Source organism: Eleutherodactylus coqui, chromosome 10, assembly GCF_035609145.1.
Source record: "Eleutherodactylus coqui strain aEleCoq1 chromosome 10, aEleCoq1.hap1, whole genome shotgun sequence".
Classification (NCBI taxonomy): Eukaryota; Metazoa; Chordata; class Amphibia; order Anura; family Eleutherodactylidae; genus Eleutherodactylus; species Eleutherodactylus coqui.
The window spans coordinates 25,826,916-25,852,831 of record NC_089846.1 but is presented as its reverse complement, the minus strand read 5'-3'; the positions used below and the strand labels follow the sequence as shown (position 1 = coordinate 25,852,831).

Sequence of the window (25,916 nt, the reverse complement as noted above, 5' to 3'; positions counted from 1 at the left end):
ATTGTAGGGTGGAAAAAAGGGGGACTCAGGTGGATTGCCTGTACTACAACTCTATTGACGGAGCTTTCGCTGGTTTAACCAGATTACATGCAAACTAGTCTCATCTAGCGACTCCCAACCAGTAGTTGACTGAGCTCTTGCTGGTCTTACCAAACTTCATGCAAACTTGCCTATATAATGACTCCCAACTGGTTTTACCAGACTTTGTACAGACTTGCCCAACTAATGACTCCTAACAGGGAGCAACAAGTGAACCCCTGCTCGCTGAATGGAAAGAGGAGGCAAAAGGCTGGAGGCCAAGGCAAAGATCAGAGGCGAAAGACTAAGCTTTATGCTAAGCCAAAACCAGAGGAAAGAGGCAGCAGGTTCAGGCTGAAGTTTAACGGCAGGCTACCAGGCAGACTATATCCCTGCCCAAGACCCTCAATCCGTAGAACTAGTCCAATCTTCAGGGCTGTACCAACTGCATGTTCCAAGGCTCCTCTGTCCACAGGACATCACTGATGGAAGACGTGGGTGTTCCCTTTTAATTTGCTCTAGGTTTGCTGTCCAGCTCTAGGGCAAAGACCTCTATAATTGTTGCTGTCATGGGTGATTGGAAAATGGGATCCATCTGGATGGAGGGGTTTTCCTGCCAAAACAAAACATCACCTATTCATAGAATAGGCGGCAGGTGACTGGTGGGGGTCCAAATTCCCACCAAGTCTCCCCCTTTATACGGAGCAGCAGGCACGTGGTCACACAGCCTCACCATTCACTAGTCTTAAAACATCAAGGACACAAGCCCAGAGGCATGTGTTGCATCCCTACCCCAAGCAAATATTACCAGCATACTGTTAGACCATGACCACTACATAGTGACTGAGGATTACTTCTATATTGTTACTTTAAAAAAAAACTACAAAGATTAATATTCCCACCATACAGTGACCGTAAAGTGATAGAAACCAGCTCTACACGGGCGTTTAGCAGATTGTATGAGTGACTCCATTATATTCAATGAGTTAAGGAACGGGGGAGGTATAAGTATTGATTTTTTTTTCTAATGACAAAACCCCTTTAACCCTTTGTAATCCAATTTTGGATTCAGGGTTTCCTAGGGGTTTTTCTCTTTCTGCCATTATACAATGGTGCCATCTGCTGGCTAGAGCCAGTACTGCTGTATGGGACATGCTGAAGAGGCCCCGGACAACAGAGCATCCAGTAATATACAATAAGAATACCCTGCCGGACATCTTCCAACATTAGAAGCTGTACAGCCTTCAATCAGAATGTTTTAGACGTCAGACAGTGGATTGGAAAGGGTTAAATACTGTGCTTATTTAATAGTTCAGGTCATTATTAATGTGGCAATACCAATCGTGTACTTTATGTTTTAACATTTTACTTTTTATTTAAAAGAAACAAAAACATTCTTAATTGAAAAAACGATCCCCCCCTCCCTATTTTTAATATGTTTTTAACATTTCAGTAAACGTTTTTATTATTTCTTTTACATTTTCTTTTTAAAGTCCCACTAGAGTATTTCTCAACAAACGGGACTTGATTACTGTTATAATAACACTGCTGCAATACTAATGTATCGCAACGTTTTATGTCTGTTAGGCCTCGTTAACACGAGCGACACAGCATCGCTGCAAGAAACTCGCAGCACTATCACATCGCTGGTCCATGCAATATCACTGCCATTTTCTGGCGAGGATACTTCGACTTTGTAGCACCACATGCGAGGATCTTTGGTGGGGAAGGGGGCTTGAAATATAAGCCCTACCCCAAAAATAAGCCGTAGCTGAAGAAAAAAATAAAAAGAATACACATACATCACCTTACAAGCGCTCTCTGACACCGCCGCAGCGGCTTCTTCTTGGGTCTTGGCACTGTTTCTCTTCTTCATCTTCTGGCTGGGGATTGAAAATCCCAGCCTTCTAGAAGCGCTGACTTTGATTGGCTGATGCTTAGCCAATCACAGCCAGCGCTCGACGAGTGGCTGTGATTGAACCAATCGAGCGCTGGCTGTGATTGGCTAAGCATCAGCCAATCACAGTCAGCGCTTCCAGGAGGCGGGGATTTTTTGATCCCTGGCCAGAAGATAATGAAGAGAGATAGCGCCGGGACCCAGGAAGAAGCTGCTGCGGCATCAGAGAGTGCTTGTAAGGGGATGTATGTGTATTTTTTAATTTTTTTCTGCAGTTACAGCTTAGATTATAGCTTTGACAGTAGGATTTCCTACTGTCATAGTTGCATCGCACCACACGAAAACTGCGTTTTCATGCGATGCAACAGAGAGGAAGGCTCCATAGGAAAACATGGGCTACAAAACCTCACGAGTCGCAGGCATATTGCCAGAACTGTAAGGTTTTTGTGTCGGGTTGTCGCATGCTACAAAACATTGCATGTATGAAGGAACCTATAGGAAACCATGGGCTTCACATACATGCGATCTGTAGCATTGCAGCAACAAAATCGTGCGACTGTCGCCCGTGTGAACGAGGCCTTAGCAAAATTCTGTATGCAGTGCGTTCTTATATGGGTATGATATTGAAAAAAGGGGCATTTTTCTTAGAAACAGCGCCACACTTCTTAATAGGCGCCATCTTGACCTCAATGAAACAAATCATGTTTACACATGAGAGGCCTCCATCACACCAATAACTGTCATAGGAACACCTTTACACAATACAAAAAATGTAATGCGATAGAAAACGTTTGTACAAACTCTTGCTAAAATAGTGACAAGCTGGGTGACAACCGGACTGAATGACACATAAATCTACACTGATGGGCAGAATTATATCAGCACACCCAGTAGCCGACATATACCGCTGCATGATGATGTGGTAACATATTGGAGGTATAGGTCAGGGAATACTTCCAATCTACAGTATACCTCCAATCTACAGACCCGTCACAATGTGAGCAGGCGCTCCAAAACAGCTGAAGGTCACTTTTGACTCTTTAAAATTGTATTGAAATTCACAGTCAAGAAACGGCAGCGCCCGGAAGTCTCTTCGACGTATAACAGAATCTTGATATTTCTCCACCGAGTTCACTTCCTGTTTGTTTGCTTCTTGTTTGGCTTCTTGTTGGGGTTTGCGGCAGACTTCTTTATCTTATGTTTTGGCCTCTTCGTCTTACTCTTTGCACTGTTTGCAGTTTCACCTACAAATGTGCTGTTTTTCTTGACTTGTCCTTTCTTTGGGGATTGCAACTTCTGTCTGAAGCCACCAGTCTTCTGCGTTCCCTTCGTTTCATTGGGCATGCATCGTTTTATTCGGAGTTTTCTCCCCATTAGCTCAGAATTGTCCAGCTTTAACGCAAGCTGCACAGAGTCGGTTCCCTGCAAGGAATGGTTTTAGAAATAGTGAGGTTTGTTTCATTGGAGAAGTGTAAAAAAAAAGTCTAATATAAGTTGTTTTCTGTGACTTAAGAAAAAAAAAAAGGTTTGCAGGCTTAAAATGGTATAGAATAAAGGAAAAAACCCACCGGCTTCCTGCCCTGTGCTAGCACCCCGTAAGAAGCCAACAGGCGGCATACATCATGTACATGACTGCTTAGTTAATCTCAGGCTTTAGCAGTCATGGAAGTATCACAGGCAAGGCCTGTAACTGGCCGAGTGGTCATGTGCACCGTGAATGGCACATGACCGTCTGCCGGCTTCTTCTAAGTTCCGAGCAGCGGACCCCGGGGCTCCAGTACTGGATGAGGAGGTGCTTTGGTAGACAAGTAGCCATTTTTTCTCTAATTTTTACCATTTTAAGCTTTTAAAACTTTTTTTTTGCAGTCTCAGAAAACTCCTTCAACATATTGCTGAACAGAAAAGGATAACTGACAACAATGGAGACAAGTTAAGAGAAACATCTCAAATGCAATTAACCACTTCCTACCACAGCCATTTTTGGGGGAGTTTTTTTTTCATCCCCCCCCCCCCCCCCCCTTTAAAAAAATAAAATAAAATCACAACTTTATTTTTTCATTGTCACAGCTACATAAAAGGCTTGTTTTCTGCGGAACATTTTTTTTTCCAGATGTACCACATAAAGCAATAAAAAACTGTTAATTTTCTACGATTATTCAGATACCAACGTTTTAGGGTTTATGTTGAACTGCACAAAAAAAAAAACACTTTTCATTTAAGATTGATTTCTGCCGCCATTTTCCGACTCCCAAACCTTTTTTTAGTTTTCCATCGAAGGGGCCGAATGAGAAGATGTTTTTTGCACGATGAGCTGTAGTTTATATTGGTACCATTGTTGGGTAAATGCAACTTTTTGATTGCCTTTTATTAGGGTAGGGGTCACTAGAAAAGTACAATTCTGGCATTGTGCATTATTTTCTGACGGAGTTTACCGTGCAGGATAAATAATGTGATATTTTCATAAAATCAGACTTTTATAGACGGGAAAATGAAGATTCTATCTGAGTTTTCATGCAAAAAAAATAGTAAAAAGGGATTTTCTAACGTCTTTATTTTAGTAAATGAGTGATAGAATACAGGTCCACAGCACCACCTATTAGCTACCCTATGAGTCAATAATCAACCTTTTAAATGGCCTTACAATACGACTAGGGAGGTAAGCCAAATCAGAATATCCCTGTACATACAGCTGTTATGGGGTTACTGCCCCTCATCAGTATACAGCAGGATTGTGGTTTGGCTGGGCGCAGACCATAGCGGCGGGTCTGGCACTTTTCTGTCCGGTATAAAAGTCTGACAGGGATAGAAGCTATATGAGACGAAAACCAAAGAGGTCTCTGTCTCACATATTCTCTCCTTATGGTGCCGTTCAGGTTCTGTCCTTGCTTCCACTCGCTATGCAGTTTTTTTGCCCGCTGCCGGTTTCACAAAACTTAGCATAAAAATCAGTGTAATGTTTTCAATAAAGATTGAAGCAACACATTCTTATTACATACCTGAAATAAAACATAGCCAAAACCTTTGCCAATCCCCGTGTTCTTGTCCCTGATGACACGGACACCCTCTACAGTGCCGCACTGAGAAAAGTGTTCTCTTAAGGCCTCCTCTTCAATGTCTAAGGCACAATGGGAAAGAGAGAAAAGTCACGTACTGAGAAGAGAAGGCAGGTACAGTAATAGCATTTACTCTGTTTATATGTGACTGGAGGTACAGGTGTGCCCACTCTTACTTATGCCAAAGGCACTACAGGTGTGCCCACTCGTTTACAGAGTGTAGGCCAAAGATTGATCCAGCGCTGTATCTCAATACTGGTGTACGCTTTCCTTACATCAGTCCTAGTAGTGGTCCCACGGGACTCAGAGATGTAAAAGTGGATTTCTGCTTCTCACATGTTACTCTTCAGCTGAATATGGGTTTTATTCTCTTACAGGAGCCACAACGAAAAAATTGAAATCCATGTGCCAGGTCCATACGGGATCCATACGTCATACCACCGAGTATCGTATCCATACCTTCCTCTTGTTATTTCACTAGAAGACACCAGTATTGAGATATAGTGCTGGATCCGACTTTTTGACTACACTCTATATTAGACAGGCCCTTCAGGTGTGTCTACTACTCGTATATTATGCAGTTCCTCAAATTCATTTTTATAAAATTCTAATAAAGCGGAAAGTAGGGGGACAATACTGCCACCCCGATCGCCATCCTTTCCTGCACTGCTATCAGAGTAACAATCCTGATTTGGGCTAATACACATAATATTATGTACTCGCATATACAGTACTGCTGCATTCATCAATATCTCCACATAGTCCCATACATCAAATAGAAACGGTCAGAAGAACACGCCATTTACAGGAGCTGTCTGTCCCACAGTCAATATTTATCACTTATTCACAGGATAGGTAATCGATCTGATCGCAGGGGGTCCTATCAAGCTCTAAAACAGGGGTCCCATGAGACGATCGTGCAGCAAGGAGATGTTTAAATGGAGCAGAAATCAAGCATGCATGTTGTGGCTCCAATTAAAGGACTGATGAAGATACCTTGAGTGTAGCAGCAGCACGCATGTTTGATCACCGCTCCGGTGCAGGACTGCCTCACGACTCGGCGAGGTTCACTGTGCTCATTAGTACAAATGACCAATACTTTACCAGCGATATGCAAGATGGTACATCACCACGAGTGGCAGGCAGCTGTATTGTTCCCAACGGTATGACCAGGTCAGGTTTTTGCAATTTTTACAAGTTCACTTGCAGCTTTCTTTCCCATAGGGACACACTGAAGTCACCTGTGAGCGTACGAGCCTCAGCTTACAATGATCTGTCAGATATACAGTAGCACGGCCAAGAGGGTTTGAGGAGTCTACAGAGCCCTTCGTTAGACATAAGATAGGGCATCAAATCTTCTCACATGTATCTAGGACATCAGAGAAAGCTACAATGTTGGGAACGTTAGCAAAAAGCTGTTAACTGTAGGGGAACGCAGCAGCTCGGTCTCCGTTTTCCAGCCAACTCACAACAAACTGAAGCCTTGCATTGGACACCAGCAGGTAAGTAAATAACTGCGGATGTCATTTTTCCCTGCTGCGCAGATCGCACGTGAGGGAAAACACCAGCAGCATGCTCCATTTTCTACGGGTTTCCCGCATGGACGGCTCCCGCAGGCTTCATTGAAGCCTATGAAAGCAGTCCGTATCTGCGGCACACCCGCAGCTGAATTTTTGCTCTGCCGGGGGAAAGCAGGGATTCAAAGAAAGAAGAAAAAAAAGAGCACGGCACATGCGCGGCATGCTGCCAGTGTGCCAAGCACATCCGCCGGGTCAAAGAAAGAAGATCTGGCCGCGACGAAGGGCAGATCAGCAGCGTCTGGACAGGTAAGTAAATCTTATTTTCAGGCCTCAGGTCTGCCGGAAAGGAGGGACCCGCTGCGGACATGAGGCCTTAGGGAGCGTTCACACAGCATTTCTTACTATGCTGTGGGATTACGCCAAGGAGCTCCATCACAGCTGCCAGAAACCCGAAAGGAAAGGAACCGTTCACTTGCATTAGGGAGATGAAAATACCACTTTAGTATCCGTTTTACGAAGTTTCTATTCAACTACACTATTCTATCCTCCAAATATAAAGAAAGTTTACAAAACACATGTCGGATGGACACCAATGTGATGTCCGTCCCACTAATTCAAGAGACCAGTTCAGTTTAGGGGTTCAATCACAGTGCTTTTTTCGGCAGCTGTAACAGAAACCCCCGAAGGAATCGCACAGCATAGTGAATAATGCTATTGGAATGGTCCTTTACATGGTAGCCAATGAAATACGTTGGTGGTCAGTGTACTACATGACCTCCAGAGCAAGAGATTCACAGAGTTTAAGTCTTCCTTTAAAAGGCGTATTCCCGTTTTCATACATTTATGACATATCCACAGGGTATGTCAAAAATGTCCAATATAGGGGTGCACAACTCCAGTTCTCAAGGGACCACAACAGGTCATGTCTTCAGGATTTGCTACGGTAAGACCACCGACAATAATTACATCACCTGTGCAACACTGAGGAAATCCTGAAAACATAACCTGTTGGGCTGCCTTGAAAACTGGAGTTGTGCACCCTAGGTCTAATAGCTGAAAGTCTCATCTCTGGGAATCCACATATCATCAAGATTGGGGTACCCCAACCCTGTCTTGGCTCAGGTCCATGGCCACGAGGTGCTGGGATTATGGAAACAGATGAACTGCATATTCTACACGGTATTCATAATTCCCTTGGGAATGAATAGGAACAATGGAAACAGCGTAGCACAGCGAGTCACGCTCGGCATTTATAGAAATAGCGTACGTTATTGTGCTATCCTTTTTTTCGTAGCTCCCATTCATTTCTAGAGGAGTTACAAAAACAGCATAGAACGGTCAGTTGGACTGTTTCCACAATCATGGATACCAGTGGCAGCGGCACACGGCTGGTAGTCCTATCTCAGCCATGTTTGGCTTGGATCGGAATACTTCTTTAAAACAATAATCGTTATAGACGATTTATGGACTCCTGTTTGATCACCGTGGACGTGTCAGCTTACCATATGAAAGGTTCCCCACAAACACAGTTTTCTTGTTGCTGTGCTGTTAAAAAGCAAAAAAAGGAAAAAAATAAAGTAAATCAAAATCAATACAAACTTCTCTAAAAACAGTTTACATTAGCAGCAGCATCTGCGGACTACTTACCGATGAGCTTTTTGATGCAAGGTCAACTCTGATGTGAAATCCACTGCTCATCTCAATGCCATTTCTAAGGGGAGGGACAGATACATAAATTACCAGGCATCGGGTTATAACAATAAGCTAAACTAGTCAGGTCAATGGGAAATCCTCTAAGAATGTTACCTTACTAGAGCCTTTGCAGCAGTGTCTTGTTCCTTAAAAACCACATATGCATTTATGCTTTTCCGCTTCGGATGCACATTTCGGCTAGGAGAGAAATTATATTACAAAAGGTTAAAAATGAAATAGAGTCAAAAGTTTGGACACACCTTTTCATCCTATGATTTTTGAATTCTTATTTTCTACATTGTAGATTTGTATGGAAGACATGAAAACTACAAAAGGAACATATATGGGATTAAGTAGTAAAGAAAAGTGTTAAACCAGAATATGTTTTATATTTTAGATTCTTCAAAGTAGCCTCATTTTGCTTTGATGATAGCTTTGGAGTCAAGAAAAGTCACCTGATCTAAATCCAATTGAGATGGATTGCGGCGAGTTGGACTGCAGAGTGAAGGAAAAGTAGCCAACAAGTGCTCAGTACCTTTGGGAACTCTTTCTAGACTGTTGGAAAACCATTCCAGATGACGACCTCATGAAGCAGATTGAGAGAATGCAAAATGTGCGCAAAGCAATCAAAGTAAAAGGGGGCTACTGCAAGGCCTCATGTCCACGGGCGGGTCAGATTCTCGCACGGAATCCAGCCCTACCCGCGGCCGGTGATCCCCATTTACCTGCGTTTTCCCGGCAGTGGGATCCCCAACATCCTCACGGATCCCTCCACTTCCGGGTTCGCTGTACTGCGCATGGTCCTCACCGTGCCGTTGGACACGCACAGTGCAGTTTTTTCCCCCCCGAATCTTCTGCTTTCCCGCTGGATCTGCGGCAGTTCTGCAGTGTCAGCTGCGGACAGGCCGTGGATCGGACGGCTTCCATTGACTTAAATGAAAGCGGTCCTTGCGGGATCTGCAGAAAAATGGAGCATGCTGCGATTTGTTTTGGGACCAAAAGGTTCACAAAACAAATCTGCATGCTTAAGGCCGCCTGCAGACGAGCGGGTCGGATCCGGCGGCGAGAATTCTCGCCGCGGGACCAGACCTGAGCGCCTGCAGAGACGAGCGCGTACTCACCCGCGCCCGGCGGCCCCGACTCTTTCATGTGCCGGCTGCCAGCGCATGCGCAGACCGGAGCCAGCGGCCCGGGTGAGTGGCTCTGCGAGCCCCGCACAAAAATAGGACATGCCGCAGTTTGTTTGCAGCGCGACATTTCGCGCGGCCAAACCGCGGCCGTCTGCATAGGAGTGCGTATTGTAATGCACTCCTATGCAGGCTTTGAGCGGCGGAAATCCCGCCGCGGGATTTCCGCTCGTGTGCAGGCAGTCTAAATTGATTTGCGGATGCCCATACATCCCTATGGGCGGCTTGATTTACGGATGTCCCCTGAGGGTTTCACAAATCAAGTCCAACCGTGGACATGAGCCCTAAAGAATCTGAAATGCTAAACGTATTTTGGTTTAACACTTTTTGTTTACTGTTTAATTCCATATGTTCCTTCATAGTTTTCATGTCTATAACATGAATCTACAATGTAGCAAAGAAAAAAATAAAAACAAGAAAAACCAGAGAATGAAAAGGCGTGTCTAGATTTTTGACTGGTACTGTATATTTCCGCTTTCAGAATTAAACATACATAATGATGGTGATCATAGACTAAGGGTGTCTTCACACTGGTGAGAAAATCGTGCGAGATTTGTACGTTGCGAGACGCACAAATATGAAACTCAATTCTTTGGAATGGGTTCATTCACATTAACGATCTTTTTCAACCGCTGAGAATCACAACAATCCCAAGAATGAGGGTCCCGTTTCCCCTGTCCTCCTCTCTGCAGCTCCCACAATAAGGAGATTAAATGGAGCACAGGTCGTGCTTGGGCAGTGCTACTCCATTCATTTTCAATGTGGTTGCCTGAGATAGCCGAGTACAAGCACTCAGATATTTCCATCAGCCACACTGAAATGAATGGAGAGGTGGCATGCATGCACAACTTACACTCCATTCAATGTCTCACTGCAGGTGAGAGAAGCAACCTAGAAGTGAGGAGGACAGGGAAAAGGAGACCCCCATTCTCAGGATCGTTGGAGGTCCCAGCAGTCCGATTTATCAGTTTTACCCATCCAGTGGATGAAAACTTGGAAAAAAAAAAAAAAAAAGCATCATGTAACCCTTTAAAGCATGGGCTCTTGTCCAGCCCTGGATCAGATGAACAGCTGCAAGAAGTCTAATGTATGGATGGGATCTATTTGATAGAACCCACCAGAAGGGTATTCTTACTTCATGTCTATCATATAGATAAGCCATGGAACTAATAGAAAGAACTGCAATATATAATGGTTTAAAAATCTAAGTGCCAACTTACTGTATAGCAGCAACTTTTCTTGACTCTGTGGGGTCTGCTCGAGCCTTATTATAGAAAGAAGTATAAAAATAAGCATTAATAGGACACCTGGCTATACATAAAGCACAGCTACGTTCACATACGCATCAGATGCTCCAAAGCAAGATTCTAACTCCAACATGGAAAACGTACCACAGAACGGAACCTCATAGACTCAATTGTCCCAAACTCTTTAAAGCAAGACTTCAGCATCTAAAACAAAAAAGAACACCATCACTTAGTACCCGTGAGTAATCACACGTATTACATGCAGACAAAATATAGAGGGGAAGTAAACTAAAAGCCAGGCACTAGCCTCATATCAGGTCATAGAAAGAAAAAACACGTCTGTCACTGATTTGTACAGTTCCACCCACAATCCTAAAACAAGGAAGAAACCTGTTTTTGGATTTGGGAAGGAACTGATATCATGTGACCACTTCTGATTTTAGAGGGCATTGCTGTATTTCTTTAATATCAACTTAAAGGTTTTCCCCGCACAAATACAACACAGGATAGGTCATTGATCGGCCAATTTCTGACCGCCTGGAACCCGGCTGATAAGTTGAGCGGGCACATGACATCAGTGCCGCTATACACAGCTCCTATTAATTTCAATAAGACCCTAGCCTGCATTACCAGTGCCAGCCACAATATAGGAGTCGGAGCAGCGGCTTCTGCTCTGATTCCCATGTACAGTGGTGCTGACGGCAGGTGCTTGCTTAGCTAATCGGTCAGGTTTATGAGCGGCGGACCTGGGACGATCAACTAATGATGATCTATCCTGAGGATAGTCCATCAATAGTATTTGTGTCTGCAAAACCCCTTTAAAGGGGTTGTCCCGCGAAAGCAAGTGGGGTTATACACTTCTGTATGGCCATATTAATGCACTTTGTAATGTACATTGTGCATTAGATATGAGCCAAACAGAAGTTATTCACTTACCTGCTCCGTTGCTGGCGTCCCCGTCTCTATGGTGCCGTCTAATTTTCAGCGTCTAATCGCTCGATTAGACACGCTTGCGCAGTCCGGTCTTCTTTTCTGAATGGGGCCGCTCGTGCCGGAGAGCGGCTCCTCGTAGCTCCGCCCCGTCACGTGCCGATTCCAGCCAATCAGGAGGCTGGAATCGGCAATGGACCGTACAGAAGACCTGCGGTCCACCGAGGGAGAAGATCCCGGCGGCCATCTTCACAAGGTAAGTAAGAAGTCACCGGAGCGCGGGGATTCAGGTAAGCACTGTCCGTTTTTTTTTTTTAACCCCTGCATCGGGTTTGTCTCGCGCCGAACGGGGGGGCTATTGAAAAAAACCCGTTTCGGCGCGGGACAACCCCTTTAAAGGGATATCAGATTTTAGCCTTTTCCAAAACGGTGTTAATTTTGGGCACAGGCTAACAAATGAATGGGAGGGGGGGGGTGTCGAACTGCAGTGCCAAACATGCCTTGCGGACAAGAGTGGCGCTGCTTCTTCATAATCGTAGATACCCTTTTTACTGGTCATAAACCACCACTACTATACTAATCTATTCATTCGCTCTTCCCATATCTTGCTGACAGCGTTTCATGTACCTGTTTAGTGCAGGTGGCCGGTAAATTACCAACAAAGATGGTTCTTTTGTTCTTCACCCTTTCCTCAGCCATGATCATTCTCTTTTTATCTTGCTGTGTCATGTCTTCATCCAAGTTCTTTTTGCTTTTGAGATTTTTCACTTTATTAGTCTTCACCTTTTCATCATCATCTGCATTGGTCAATGCTTGCTCTCTGTAAGAGTCCAAAAACACGCATCCATATTTAGTGACTTTAGGGACTGAAGCTTAAACACAAATGATCACACATCAGATTACACTAAATATTGTTACCTAGATCAGACAGAATGAAGGTGAGTAATAGAAATATGCCAGCAATGTCCAGCAGGCAGGGGTCCGACTGCTGTGACCCCAGCCTAGCACTAGAATAAAAGTGGCATTAGCTAGGATGTGCCGCTTCTTCTCCGCATGTCATTCTCAGACTCTTCCTTCATTTCCAGTTTCTGGGAAAGGTATGTGATAACCAACATTGCCACCGTGTAGCTTTGCACTAGTAGGCAGATACACTGTTCAGCACTCTTGGAAACATATGTTGCAATGATAATTACTGCAAAAGAAGTTGAGTTGGCCATAATGGTTCTCACTAGAGATGAGCGAGTATACTCGCTAAGGCTAACTACTCGAGCGAGTAGTGCCTTAGCCGAGTATCCTCCCGCTCGTCTGTAGAGATTCGGCTGCTGGCGCAGGTGACAGGTGAGTTGCGGCGGTGAGCGGGGGGGGGAGAGGGAGAGAGAGATCTCCCCTCCGTTCCTCCCCGCCCCCGAATCTTTAGAGATGAGCGGGAGGATACTCGGCTAAGGCACTACCTGATCGAGTAGTTAGCCTTAGGGAGTATACTCGCTCATCTCTAGTTCTCACCCAACCATCCCAGAAACTAAGAAACAGCTGATTACATTATTTTGCAACCCTTTTCACAACGCTAGAGAGGTTTTCAAGGATTAAAATACCCTTGAACAAGGCCAAGGACAGGCCATCAATGTCTTAAGGTACCTTCACACAGAATATGGCGATCAGCCAAATTGTTCGAAAGAGCGAATTCAAACAATAGTCGTTCAGTGTAAACACGGCAACAGAAATCAGTATGAATGCCAATCAAGAACAGGGACGGTGCAGGTGCGGCGGGTAAAATCTGTCTCTCTTCGACTAATTTTAATGCAGTAAGAGAAAACCTCAAAAGCAGATTAAGAAAGTCCGAAGACGCATAGTAAAAAACTAATTAGCAATAAGAAAATCTTATTAGCAGCGCTGTTAAGAGTTTATCGTGGCTCGTATTGTAGAAACTTGATGATAGGTTCCTGTTAATGCCGCCGTCTTGGACTCTCTACCAGTTCTGAGATGGGTGCAGCATGCCAGCTGCCCAGTGCTGCCTTCTCTGGTGTGTAGAGGAGGAGCTTCATCACTGAGCATGTGCAGATTCATCCAACTAAAAGCCTTGTAGAAGCAGCATAAAGATACTTTGGGTAAGGGCCCATGCACACGGGCGTATGCAGAAAACGCTGCGCAAAGATTGCAGCTTTTGAAATGTGTATTGTTCAATTTTTTCCGGTGTATGATCGCGTGTGCAGTTTTTTTTGGCATGCGTATACCTGCGTATGTACTGCCTATGTTACACACGCGAAAAACGCAACTGCTTCGCTTGTACTTGCTTATGCATCGCGTATCATACGCACCGATAGAGAACAATAAAGCTGTTACTCGCCTAATACGCCATAAAATACAGCATGCTGCGATTTTTCTTATGTGCGTAACAAACACAATGACTATACAAAAGTGTGAATCGATTGATGAACATCCATTTAGGCCGGCAGCACACGGGCGGATTTGAACTGCAGAATCTGCGATAGTCTCCCGCACGGAAGAACTGCGTTATTCCGCATGGATTCAAAGAATGGAACAATTGCAATTTTTGCGAGCAGAAATAAAATCGCACCATGTTCTATCTTTGTGCGGTGTCCACACGGGCGGCCTCCATTGCGGATAGGTCGCAGGTACCCATGTCATCGCCTAACGATGGTGCTAGACAAACAAAGATTTAAAAAATTAAAAAAAAAACCTGTACTGCACATGACTGACCACGAGCTGACCCGGTCATCCGCAATGCAGAGAAGACCAGATACGCAGGGCCACCGGCCAGGGACAGAGCCAGATTCCGCCGCTGGCTTCTGCATGCGGAAGCCGACCCGTCTGTGTGCCGCCGGCCTTACTTTCATTGACACTATTCACCGCAATATGTGTGTGCGTAATACGCCGGTGTGAATAAGCCCTAATGGAGAGGAAAGGCAATAACTTACTTTCTATTGCACTTTCCACATCCTCCTGGTGATTAACTGGACGATAAAGGTTCCGTGTAAAAGGGCCCTTAGTTGTAGCTTCATGGTCGTCACTGCAGGAAGGGCATTCAACTCCATTTATAACATACCCAGGGCCGGCATCAGCACCCAGCTAAGCCAGGCAGATTTGGGGGCCCACTGCATTCCATCCAGAGGGTCATCAGGCAGACCCCAGACACTGACCGCTCATAGGCACTAACAGCTGTGCACGGGACAATCAGGGACAGCCTGTGACTGCAGGTACATCAGGGAAGGGACAAACACATAAAGGGGGAAAACAAGCACAGCGCACTTTCAAGCGCTTGTACCAGCCCTTGAATTAAAGGGGGTCTACACAGATCTGAAGCCGTCCCTAAACATCCCGTTAATATGTACGGTCTTCTGGCCACATGTTACCTGTCCTCCACTCGCTTTTCAGATAAGGACAGCTCTCTTTTAGTCGCCTTGTCCTTTTTCGCATCCGCTTGAGGGACAGCTGGCGTTTTCTTGCTCTGTTTTGCATCATCAGGTTCAGGAAGTTTTCTCTTTGCTTTGGTCTTAAAAAAAAAAAAAAGAAAATCATAGAATAGGTAATCCCCTTCAGCAAAGGGTCATCTCCACGGAGGTCATTGGTGTATAGTGTAAGGCCATGTTCACAACTCCAGTATAATGTCCGTCATTGGAGCCGAACACCAAAAATCCCGTAAACGCCGGACCAGACACATGCTGCACGCAAACAGCTGATGGACTCCACTGATTAGAATGGAATCCTTAAGGCTCTCAGCATTTCGCCTAGTGTTTTCCCAAAAGAAATACTGCAGCATGCTGCGCAATTTCATCCAGGATCGTGTGCCGAATCTGCACCAGAGGAGCTTCTGAGGCACATGTGAGCGCGGCCCAGAAAGCGATGCATCTACATGATATGTCAAATGATTAGAAAAATAGAAGCAGACTTTTTTTTTACTGGTTGTGCCTGGTATTACACACTGAGTTGCAGTACCAGACAAAGCCATTAGAGAAACGTGGCGCTGTTTTCTCTGGGGGAGACTTTTTTTTCTAATCAAATGCAAGTTTAATACTGTCCAAAATATGACTATATCTAATCAGGGAGAATAAAACTCACAACTACAACAGGAACATAAAGGGGTTGAGTGGAGGAAGCCTTGGTATCGAAGAGCGATGAGAGCGGAGTGGAGCTCTGCTGGGACTTCTTTGAGAATAGGCTGCCGCACACTTCTCCCGCCACGTAACGTTCGGCTTCAACTTCAGAGATTTTCGTTTCACACCTGCGGAGACAAAAATATCGTATTACTGTATACGGCAATGAAGCGTTTGCGGCTCCCCTCCAGCAGGCTCAAACACATCACAGCGGAGCGGGAACGGTTACGGCTGGTCTACAACTCTCCTATGCCAGAGGATTTCCACGCAAAACGTAAAAATGGCGAGTCTGGTAATTCTTTTTAATTTATGAATATATATAGGCATTTGTCTGCTTTACTGCGGCAGCCATTTTGAAAACATGACAACAGGAAGTGCAGCTGTATTAGCCGTCACTTTTTAATTAGCTTCTTGGAAATTCTTGGACATGAAGAAGGCTGGTAGCACGGGCGACTTTACAACACTGAGAAGTGTCATGCACATATCACTGAGGCCCCCTGCACGAAATGCTTTGCCAATTCTACCACTCAATGTGCCCTCTAAAGCTGGATCCACACGAGCGTAAGCGTATTTGCGCACGTTTTTGAAGAACAGGCATTGCCTGTTTGCGCATGCATCGGTGTATTTGTGGGTGCAAATCATGTGAATTTGCGTGCGAAAAAAAAAAAAGCACACGCCAATGCTGTCAGCCATTGAAATGGCCAATTAGTTTAATGAGTTCTATGTGTTCTCTTTACCTGTGCAAATGTGCAGGAAAATAGCACATCCTGCGTATTTTGTTGCCCGCCTAAAATACGCACGCCAAATACATGCCCATGAAGGAACCCACTGAAATCAATGGGTTCTATTTTCTGTGTATTGCACGCAGAAATTTTTCTTGCGCAAAAAAATACGCTTATGTGAATCCGGTCTAACATCTCTCCACATCGGATGAAAGGCTGGGCTGGAGAAAAAAGTTACAGGGGTGCGAAGTTTCATATGGAAATCCTTACAATCACAGTCAGCAGCCACGTACGGTAATTTAGACGTTTAGCTTTGTCGCGCTCTTTCCGCTCCTGCACATTATTCGGTATGGCTTCAGGTTTAGATATTTTAGTACTTGCTGACACGTCATTCATGATACACAAACGTGCTGGGACAGTCTGCAGTGGTTTGCAAGGGCTATATGTCAAAAACAACTTTGAACATCCAGACTGATGACTGACTCCTAGGGTGACGTTTTCTTGGGGTGCTCTGCCTTTCACAGTCATCTTTTACCCATTTTACCGACCTCAGAAGGATGGAAGGCTGAGTCTGATAAGTACATGAGGGGACAAGACATGGATCTCTCCCGCGATCTGTTTACACCCAGGACTGTGACGGTAACAAGAGGACATCCGCTACGATTAGAGGAAAGTACCTTTCATCACCAACATAGAAGGGGATTCTTTACTGTAAGAGCAGTGAGACTATGGAACTCTCTGCCTGAGGAAGTGGTGATGGCAAAATCCATAGAGGAGTTTAAAAGGGGACTTGATGTCTTTCTGGAGAAGAAGGATATTACAGGATATAAATATTAGGTTAATTGTTAATCCGGGTATACAGGCAGGTAGGAACTATTAGGGGTTGATCCAGGGAACAGTCTGATTGCCATTAGGGAGTCGGGAAGGAATTTTTTCCCCAAAAGGGCTAATTGGCTTCTGGCCTTGGGGTTTTTTTTGCCTTCCTCTGGATCAACACAGTAGGATAGACAGGCTGGACTAGATGGACAATGTCTTCATTCGGCCTTACATACTATGTTACTATGAGTCAACCTTGAGCCGGCTACCTGAACCACGTGGGGATTGAACTCGCAACCTTCAGGTCGTGAGCGAGAGCTTAGGACTGCATTTCTGCTGCCTTAACATTCATGTTGCAGAGGCCCTGAGTACTTGTTAGCAAAGGCCTCTGCCTTTTCCTTAATTGATCCACTTTGCGCAATAAATATTCACTGTTGCAGAAGGAACAATATGGGGCAGATTTATTATAGCTGTCTAAAAGAAAGTCTGTTTTTGTTGCCCATAGCAACCAATCACAGCCCAGATTTAATTTCTTATACTGCTGAGGTAAACTGAAATCTGCGCTGTGATTGGTTGCTGTGGGCAACAACTTTAAGAGTACATAACTTCAATAGAAAGAGAAAAAAAAAGACGACAAATAGCCACGAGGCCAATTTAAATCGCACCTGAGTTTTCAAGAGGTTGCCTAAAATACAACTGGTTCTCCTTACCCTCTTCATTTGCTGCTATTTGCACCCTGTTTCATATCTGGAAGATCTGATTTTCACTCTTCCCAGTTTTTCTGCTGTTTACAATCAACGTTCATGCAGGGGGCATGTAGCAAGCCTAGCACTCTGCCCATAGTTCACTGTCCTGCACTTCCTTGCCCCGACTTCCCATGCTGAATTGTAGAGTCTACCTCACCTCTTCCTCTCTTTTCTGGGATCCAATCCTGTTTGTTTGCAAAAACCTTTACAAAGGTGGGTTGAAGGGGTTTTGTACTCACACGGCCTCAGCATCCTTCTCAGTCTTTTTCACCTTCTTCAGTTTCTTTTTCAATCCCTCCTTCTTCATTTCCTTCTACTCTGAAGGGCGAAGCCTCGGATGAGAAACTCAGTGGAATCTGATAAAGATTGATGAAAACGAAGGTTAGAATATGCAGCGATCTCTCTTCAGACACGAGAAGGAATAGCGATCTGATGGCCTCCAGCATAGCAGCACAGTATTCCTCCCCCACCAGCAACGTATTTGGGGGTGAATACCTGCGCAGCGCGGCATGTGACGGGGAACGCCATGATTATTGTTTCACATAGATTCTCAATGAATCTGAGAAAAACCTCTGTGTTCCTCCGTAGGGAACGGTGATTCACAGAGCGACAGCATAGCCCTATAGGTGTCTATGGCTGTCATATCACAGTATAATGCTAATAAGTGATTCCACAGACCGCGTACGACCCTATTCTGCTGCTGAACTGCACAAACGCCACATCCAAATCCAATTGTGCGGACTTTGATGTGGAAATTATGCGGCTTTTAGTGCAGAAAACGCAAATATGCATATATGTAACATACGGATTTACTGCATATTTTATGCTCTAGACTATGATAATGGCGCGTAATATGCAACAAAATATGGCGTGGTCAGCTGCGAATCGCACCGTAACCCCATTAACCTTAATGACCATGGAACAGCCAAAGCGGTGTAGCGCTAGCTTTAAAGGGTATTCCCATCTTGGATTTTCATGGCCGAGATAGGAAAACCCGTCGCTCTGTTCCGACCTCCTGTCTGAAAGAGCCGAGCGCCATTTCCATAGCTCCCATTCACTTCAATGAGAACTACGGAAGCAGCGCTGGGCTAAGTCCTCGCTCTTTCTATAGGCTCCGGCTGGGGGGTCCGTAACGACGACAGTGGTTTCCCATCTTGGCTATGAAGAGCTGAGATGGCAATACTCCTTTAACCCCTTAATGACACGGCCTATGTTGAGCTTAAAGACGCAACGATTTTTGGGGGATTTTCATCTCCATTTTTCAAAAGACATAACTTTTTTATTTTTCCGTCGACGCGGCCGTATCAGGGCTTGTTTTCTGTGCAGCGAACTGTAGTTTTTATTGGCGCCAGTTTTGGCTACATTGACCATATTGTTAAACTTTTATTAATTTTTTTTATGATAGCAGGGAGAGAAAACGCATCAATTCTGCCAGAGATTTTTGGTTTGTTTTTTTTACAGCGTTAATCCTGCAGCATAAATGACACAATATATTTTTTCTGCGGGTCGCTACGGTTACAACGATACCAAAATTCTTAATTTTTTAGGTTTTTCCACAAAACCCTTTTTTAAAAGTTATATTTTTTTAAATCGATGCATTTAAAGTCCTATAACTTTTTACATTTTCTATGGACAGAGCTCTGTGAGGGCTTATTTTCTGCGAGACGAGCTGTAGTTGTTACGGGTACCATTTTGGGGTACATATGGCGTTTTTTGATCACTTTTATTGCATTTTTCGGGAGGCAAAATGAAAAAAATAAGCATTTTGCCTCAGTTTTTAGGGGTTTTAGTTTTTTTACGCTTTTTGCCATTCTGGATAAAAAGTGTGTTCAATTTATTGTACACATTGTTACGGATATGGCGATAACAAATATGTGGGATTTTAATTTTTTTATGCTAAAATGGAAAATGGCACAAAAGGTTTTTTTTACGACTTGTACCACAGCACCTATGATCACTTTGATAAAGCATTGCAGGACTTCTGTCCTGCATTGCCTTATTGCTTTTTACAGCGATCATAGGCACTGGCAATGCAGGACGCCTGTATCTGGCGTCCTATTGCCATGACAACCCGTTGGTCTCTCCGCGATTTCATCGTGAGAGTCTGTGACGTGACTCTGTGAACCCTTAACATGCGGTGACCTTTATATATCGCAGCAGGGAAGGGGTTACTAGCGGGGCACTGTCCTGATGCATCCCTGCTGTTGCAGCGGGAGGACAGCCATCGGTGACAGCCATCTCCGACTGCCGGATAGCGTGGAAGATTTTGCTATCTACAGGGCGTAAGTGTACATCCTGTTGCGTTAACTACCCCTCTGCCAGGATGTACAGTTACGCCCTGTGGCGTTAAGGGGTTATCCATGCAGATACCACTGATAACGTATCTTCCAGATAGATCACCAACAGCTGATCAGCTGGGGTCCACCACTCGGGATCCCGAATGATCAGCTGATCGGGAACCAGCTGTCGGCACAGAGCAGAAGCAGTCAGCGCTGACCCTGTGTAGTGGCCGGCGCTTGTAATTGAAGGCACAGCTCTCATGAAAATCAATGCGATGTGCTGCGGCGCAATACATGGTGAATGGACTTTCATTGACAACAGATACCCTACAGCTGTGGTGAGGAACTACAGCTCCCAGCATGCCCTGACAGCTCCAGTATTGCACTAAATGACATATTTCATAGGGCTGTCTGCTGTGTAATCTGGGAAGGGTATTCCATGGGGAGGATTGCTTTACTACCAGCTTCTCCAGTGGTTTTCTGGGACTTGTAGTCCTACTAGCATATCATCCAAAAAAATGCTGTGCCACAGACTAAACCTCCGCCTTTGCTACTTCTCATCTCCACCCGGTCTTTTCCTGGGACCCCTATAGATAGGTTCCGCGGCGACCACTTACCACACGTGCCTCTCCGAGCGCTCACACTACTTCCGGCTGCAGTTAAACAGCGTTTTTTTTTTCTTTCAACAAACTTTATAAAAAACTACAATAGTGAACGTTAGCCGGTAATGTTTTTTTTCTTCAACAAAACTTTATTACACCTCGTATAGATACAAAATACAGCCAATGAGTCAACCTATGTTTTTAAAAAACAATGACAGAAGACATATCTGTGGGGAAATACAGATTGTGACTCCCACATCATACAGCTTGTGTATAAACCTGCCTAGCAGTACATCCTATTCAGCTAATAGGGCTTATTCACACATGATTACGGTGTCATGTGACCCGCGGTGAATGAGGTCAATAAAAGTAAATAGACTTTCATTGATCCATTCACATTAGCGTATAAACACTGCGTGCTTATACGTGTGAGAAATAGATCGCAGCATGCTCTATTTCTCCATGTATCATGCAGCGTGAGCCCTATACTATTCTATGGACAGCGTATTCAATGCTTTCCATACGCAATACATTGCGCATGGGCAGCGATACATGCGAAACGCCGCTATGAGGCAAAGTCACACTGCGCGTGGCCGCGTATGTGAGATTCGCGGTCATGCGCAGTGCACTCGCTGATATACACGGCGGTATCCGGCATTGCATCGGTAAAACACTGTGGGACCTGTCAGCAAGTCAAATGTAATCGACATTGTGAGGTTTTCACGCACTGAAATGAGCTGAAAAAAGTCCGATTTTTCCCTGAGCTCCGCGCCAGATCCTCCCAGGTTTGTGATGGGCGCTTCTGAACTTAAGGCCCTTTTACACACAACGCTTATCGTTCAAAATTAGTTGAAACGAGTGAAAGTGAGCGATAATCGTCCAGTGTGAAACGAAAATATCGCTCACTTGTCGTTCGCGGTTGTTTAAGCTGACTTTAAAAGCCTCGTTAGCGCTCGCTGGCTTCTTGTCCTTTGTGACAGCTCCCATAGTAAGAGTGGCGCGGGGAGCGAGAAACGGACGAGAAGCCCACGATCCGCAGACAGGACTTTCAGTTCAAAAGCAATGCGCGGCCGCTGATGACCTTAGCCGTGACGTCAGCACTTGTGCAGTCACTTAACAGACTGCCGACACGTGTAAAAGGGCCTTAATTCTGACTGCTCCAAAGGAAGTATGGCAGGTGTTTGAAAGACGCATTAATACGAACAATATTCTTGCGTGAGTTTCGTGCGATGTGATGCGCACAAAACTCGCATCCATATGAAATCCATTCTTTTGGATCGATTCGTTCACACAAGCGATTTTTTTTTCCTTGCAGCGTGTTCTATCTTTTGGCGTTTCCGTGGAACTCCTTGTTCGTTGTTTTCAATGGGACCTTGAAAGATATCGCATGGCACTCGCAAGCCATGTGATGTGCATGCAAATGTGATGTTTCCCATTTGCAACCGTGCGTGAAATATGCGCGTTTGGATTGATCGCAATTTCACAGAAGAGATTCGAATTTTTTATTAAAAACGCTTTGCATCACCGTCAAAATCCTACCTTGGCAAGCGCAATATCGGGCCACGTCTCTCAGACTGATATCTCGCTGAACGCTGTAGAACGCCTCCATTGATTTCAGTAGGGCTTCTCAGACTAGCGTTCAAACCTGGCGTTTCTAACGCCGCATTTTCGTGTTGTCTGTTTTATTTTAGGTGTTTAATCGTTTTTCAACGCGATTCGGCCCCCATTGAAATCAATAAGGAGCGTTTTCAATGCTGTCAGAACCGTAGTAGAAAGCGGTGTACAGCGTTTTACCGCATTTTTGAACGCGGCGTTCTATCCCACCGGGAGGGAAAGTGAAAGTGGCCACATAAGGCGCTTACTTGCTGTCTCAGCAAGTAAGGGAGAGCTGAAGTGCGCCTGCTCGAGATTACAGCGAAGAACATAAATCAGTACGAACGCCAAATAAGATCTGGGGCGTGTCCGGCGTGGCGCTCAGGGAAAATCTGACTCTTTTCAGCTCGTTATAATACAGCGCAGGAAAACTTCAAATTGTAGATTGGAAAGGTAACGGGGCGCGTAGTACAAGACTAATTAGCCATAAGGAAATCTCATTAGCAGTGCTGTTGAAATCCATTTTCACGTATCGATTGAGGCTCAAAATTCACTCAAACGAAGAAAGTGCGCAATCGTCGTTCCATCTAAACACGAGCCAACGCGCACTTTTTATTTGCTTTTAGTGTGTCGCTCAGTTTCAGCCGGCATAAAAATCCTCGCCGGATGGCTCGCTTTTCGTTACGTTTAAACACACATAGAATTTGACGCACTGAGAGAAAAGTGACTAATTCTCAATGATGATCTGCCCGTCTGAACACTCTGCAGGAGCGCCAACAACTGCGAACGAATTAGCATTTTAATCCAAAGGTAGCATCCGAAACAACATGAAAAACGCCCGGTTGTGTAGTCACTCCGATGATGTTGTCCGAGCAGCAGCGCCCCCCGCAGATACATACAGGAAAGTTGGCTGTGTGGCCAGAGTCTTAATATAGCATTCTGTGTTCCTGAGGGCTTAACTCTTTCCAATGCAATTTTGGATTCAGGGTTTCCTAAAAGGCTTTCTCTTTTTGCTGTTATGCAACGGTGCCATCTGCTGGCTAAAGCCAGTGTGTGTGTGCCATAGAGGCGCCAACAGCAGAGTGGCTGGCAATAGACGGTAAGAATATCCTGTCGGACGTCTTCTGACATTGGAGCTGTACAAGCTTCAATCAGAATGTAGGAAGATGTCAGACAGTTCATTGAAAAGGGTTAAACATATCAACATGTTTTTCTCCCGTTATGCGGTTGTGATAATCACGGACGCATAACGAGACAAAACGAAACCACTGATTTCAGTGATTTTGTTTTCAATATTGGGATTCTCGCCCGTTAATTGTACGGGGAGAAATAATAGGATTTTCCCTATCTTTGGCTGGCTGCACACGACCGGGTCGTATTTCGCATGTGGGGGCCCGCAGTGGAATCCGACCCCGTGCCTGGCCGGCCTCCATGCATACCTCTCATATCTTCATCTTTTTTTGCACTGCAGATGTTCCACATGGCGAGTCGTCGGATATGCGTGTCATTGCCTAGCGATGACGCAGAGTCCATGACCTTTCCCCAAATCTCAGCATGCTTTACTTTTCTGCGCATTTGCACATCATAGAAGTTAACGGGGGATGTTCAAATGCACGCGCAATACGCAAGTATATGCGTAATACGCTGTGTAATACTGCTGGAAAAAGAACACAGCAGACTAATTAGCCATTTTAATCAGTGCATCCTTGTTTGCCGCGCACAAATGAGCAGACCTTGTAGGCGCAAAACGTACAGTACAATATACCGATGCGCGGACGAAAACACAGTTCTGCAAAAACGCTAGACTTGTTTGAATATACCCGTTTGAATCTGGCCTTAGGTCGGGGTCTTACGCGAACGGGTTGGAGTCCGCATGCGGGAGCCCGCAGCGAAATCCGGCCCTGACCGCTGCCGGCGAACAGTTTGAAATGTTTAAATGTGGATGGTCCGAATGGCTCGCCGTCAAACGATACTTTTGCACGGGAAGTAATGCATCACTAGTGAATGAAGGTGGAGCAATAATCGTTCAAAATCCCTCTGTATCGCGGGAATCCGAATGAATAATTCAGTGTACGCTCATCTGACCTTGGGCTCGATTCACACTGACGTATTTGAGCACGCAATACGCAGAGAAACCATTAATTTCAAAGGGTTCGTTCATATGTGCGTATTTTTCAGTGCATTTCGGTCACGCTAAAAAAACCGCAGCATACTCTATTTTCCTGCACATCAAAGATCCCCATAGAAGTAAATGGGAGTGCGCAAATGCCTCACGCAATATGCAAGTTGATGCGTAAAACCTAAGGCCTCATGTCCACGGGGAAAATCAGGTCCGCTGCGGATATGTAACGCGGATTTCTGCTGCGGATGAGCTTAAAGTCCTTTATTTTTCCTTGCGAGAGATAAATTGAGCTATAAGCTTTATGAGCTCCCGCACGCGAGATCCGCACTTAAGGCCGTCTGCACACGGGCGGAAATCCCGCGGTGGGATTTCCCACGGGATTTCCGCCGCTCAAAGCCTGCATAGGAGTGCATTACAATACGCACTCCTATGCAGACGGCCGCGGTTTGGCCGCGCGAAATCTCGCGCGACAAACAAACCGCGGCATGTCCTATTTTTGTGCGGGGCTCGCACTCACCCGGCCGCCGGCTCCGGTCTGCGCATGCGCCGGCTGCCCGGCAGCCGGCACATGAAAGAGCCGGGGCCGCCGGGCACGGGTGAGTACGCGCTCGTCTCTGCAGGCGCTCGGGTCAGGTCTCGCGGCGAGAATTCTCGCCGCCGGATCCGACCCGCTCGTCTGCAGGCGGCCTAAATGGAGCATGTCGCGTTTTTTTTACGCGCATGAAATTTTAAAATCACTTTAAAATACCATCCGCAGCTATTTATCTACCCGCGGGTGGTCAATGCATTCCAATGGGAAATTTTAGGTGCGGATCACGCACGCGGGTGATCCGCTGCGGATTTTAAATTTTATTTTCCCTGTGGACATGAGGCCTAAGTGTGCGCCCATCGTCCGATTCTCGGGCACTGTTAGCTGATCGTTAAATTCAAGCTAACCTAAAAATTGTCCTTCACTTTTATCAGCAGTTCTCCATGGGGAGTGCTCATAGCATTGTTTCCCCATGGAGAACAAAGGATCTGAGCGCAGATAAGAGCCCTCAGGTTATTAACTACATTCAGCTAAGGCTTCATTTACACACTAAATTTGTACTTAAAACTAAATACTTTATGCAAAATGATCGCTCAAAGCTGTCACTTAAAATGTTGTTTGAGCGATCTTTGAGCGATTTTCTGCTAGTGTAAATGGGCCTTATGGCTAGGTTCACATAGGACAGATTTGCCGGGGAAATTCCGTGCGGAATTTCTGTGCGGCAAATCCGCCCGCGGCTCCTAATCCCGGGATTAGCCAGCAATGTGGATGAGATTTTGTAAAAATCTCGTCCACACGCGGCGGCATTGACAGCCGCAGCATGTCAATTCTTTTTTTCTTTTCCTGTTGCG

At 45.2% G+C, this 25,916-nt stretch overlaps 1 protein-coding gene across 1 annotated transcript; it reads right to left on the bottom strand.

The window, feature by feature from the left end:
- Window positions 1-2,141: 2,141 nt before the first annotated feature.
- On the bottom strand, window positions 2,142-20,888 carry RBM34 (RNA binding motif protein 34). Its single transcript, XM_066580651.1, has 12 exons — window positions 20,837-20,888; window positions 18,180-18,296; window positions 15,622-15,784; window positions 14,916-15,055; window positions 12,172-12,364; window positions 10,759-10,818; window positions 10,588-10,631; window positions 8,295-8,378; window positions 8,136-8,199; window positions 7,991-8,033; window positions 4,912-5,030; window positions 2,142-3,337 (listed from the first exon to the last, which is right to left on the bottom strand). The coding sequence occupies exons 2-12, from the start codon at window positions 18,245-18,247 to the stop codon at window positions 3,047-3,049; spliced, it is 1,269 nt and encodes a 422-aa protein (XP_066436748.1). The 5' UTR covers window positions 18,248-18,296; window positions 20,837-20,888; the 3' UTR covers window positions 2,142-3,046.
- Between the last annotated feature and the right edge of the window lie 5,028 nt (window positions 20,889-25,916).

Bases quoted from the DNA above. Each gene is read 5' to 3' on its own strand.
- RBM34 (XM_066580651.1), bottom strand. From the start codon at position 18,247: ATGAAGAAGGAGGGATTGAAAAAGAAACTGAAGAAGGTGAAAAAGACT. The intron at 15,785-18,179 runs GTGAGTACAAAA...TTGTCTCCGCAG, and splicing joins GAGAAGGATGCTGAGGCCGT to GTGTGAAACGAAAATCTCTG. The intron at 8,034-8,135 runs GTAAGTAGTCCG...GCTTTTTAACAG, and splicing joins TTGCATCAAAAAGCTCATCG to CACAGCAACAAGAAAACTGT.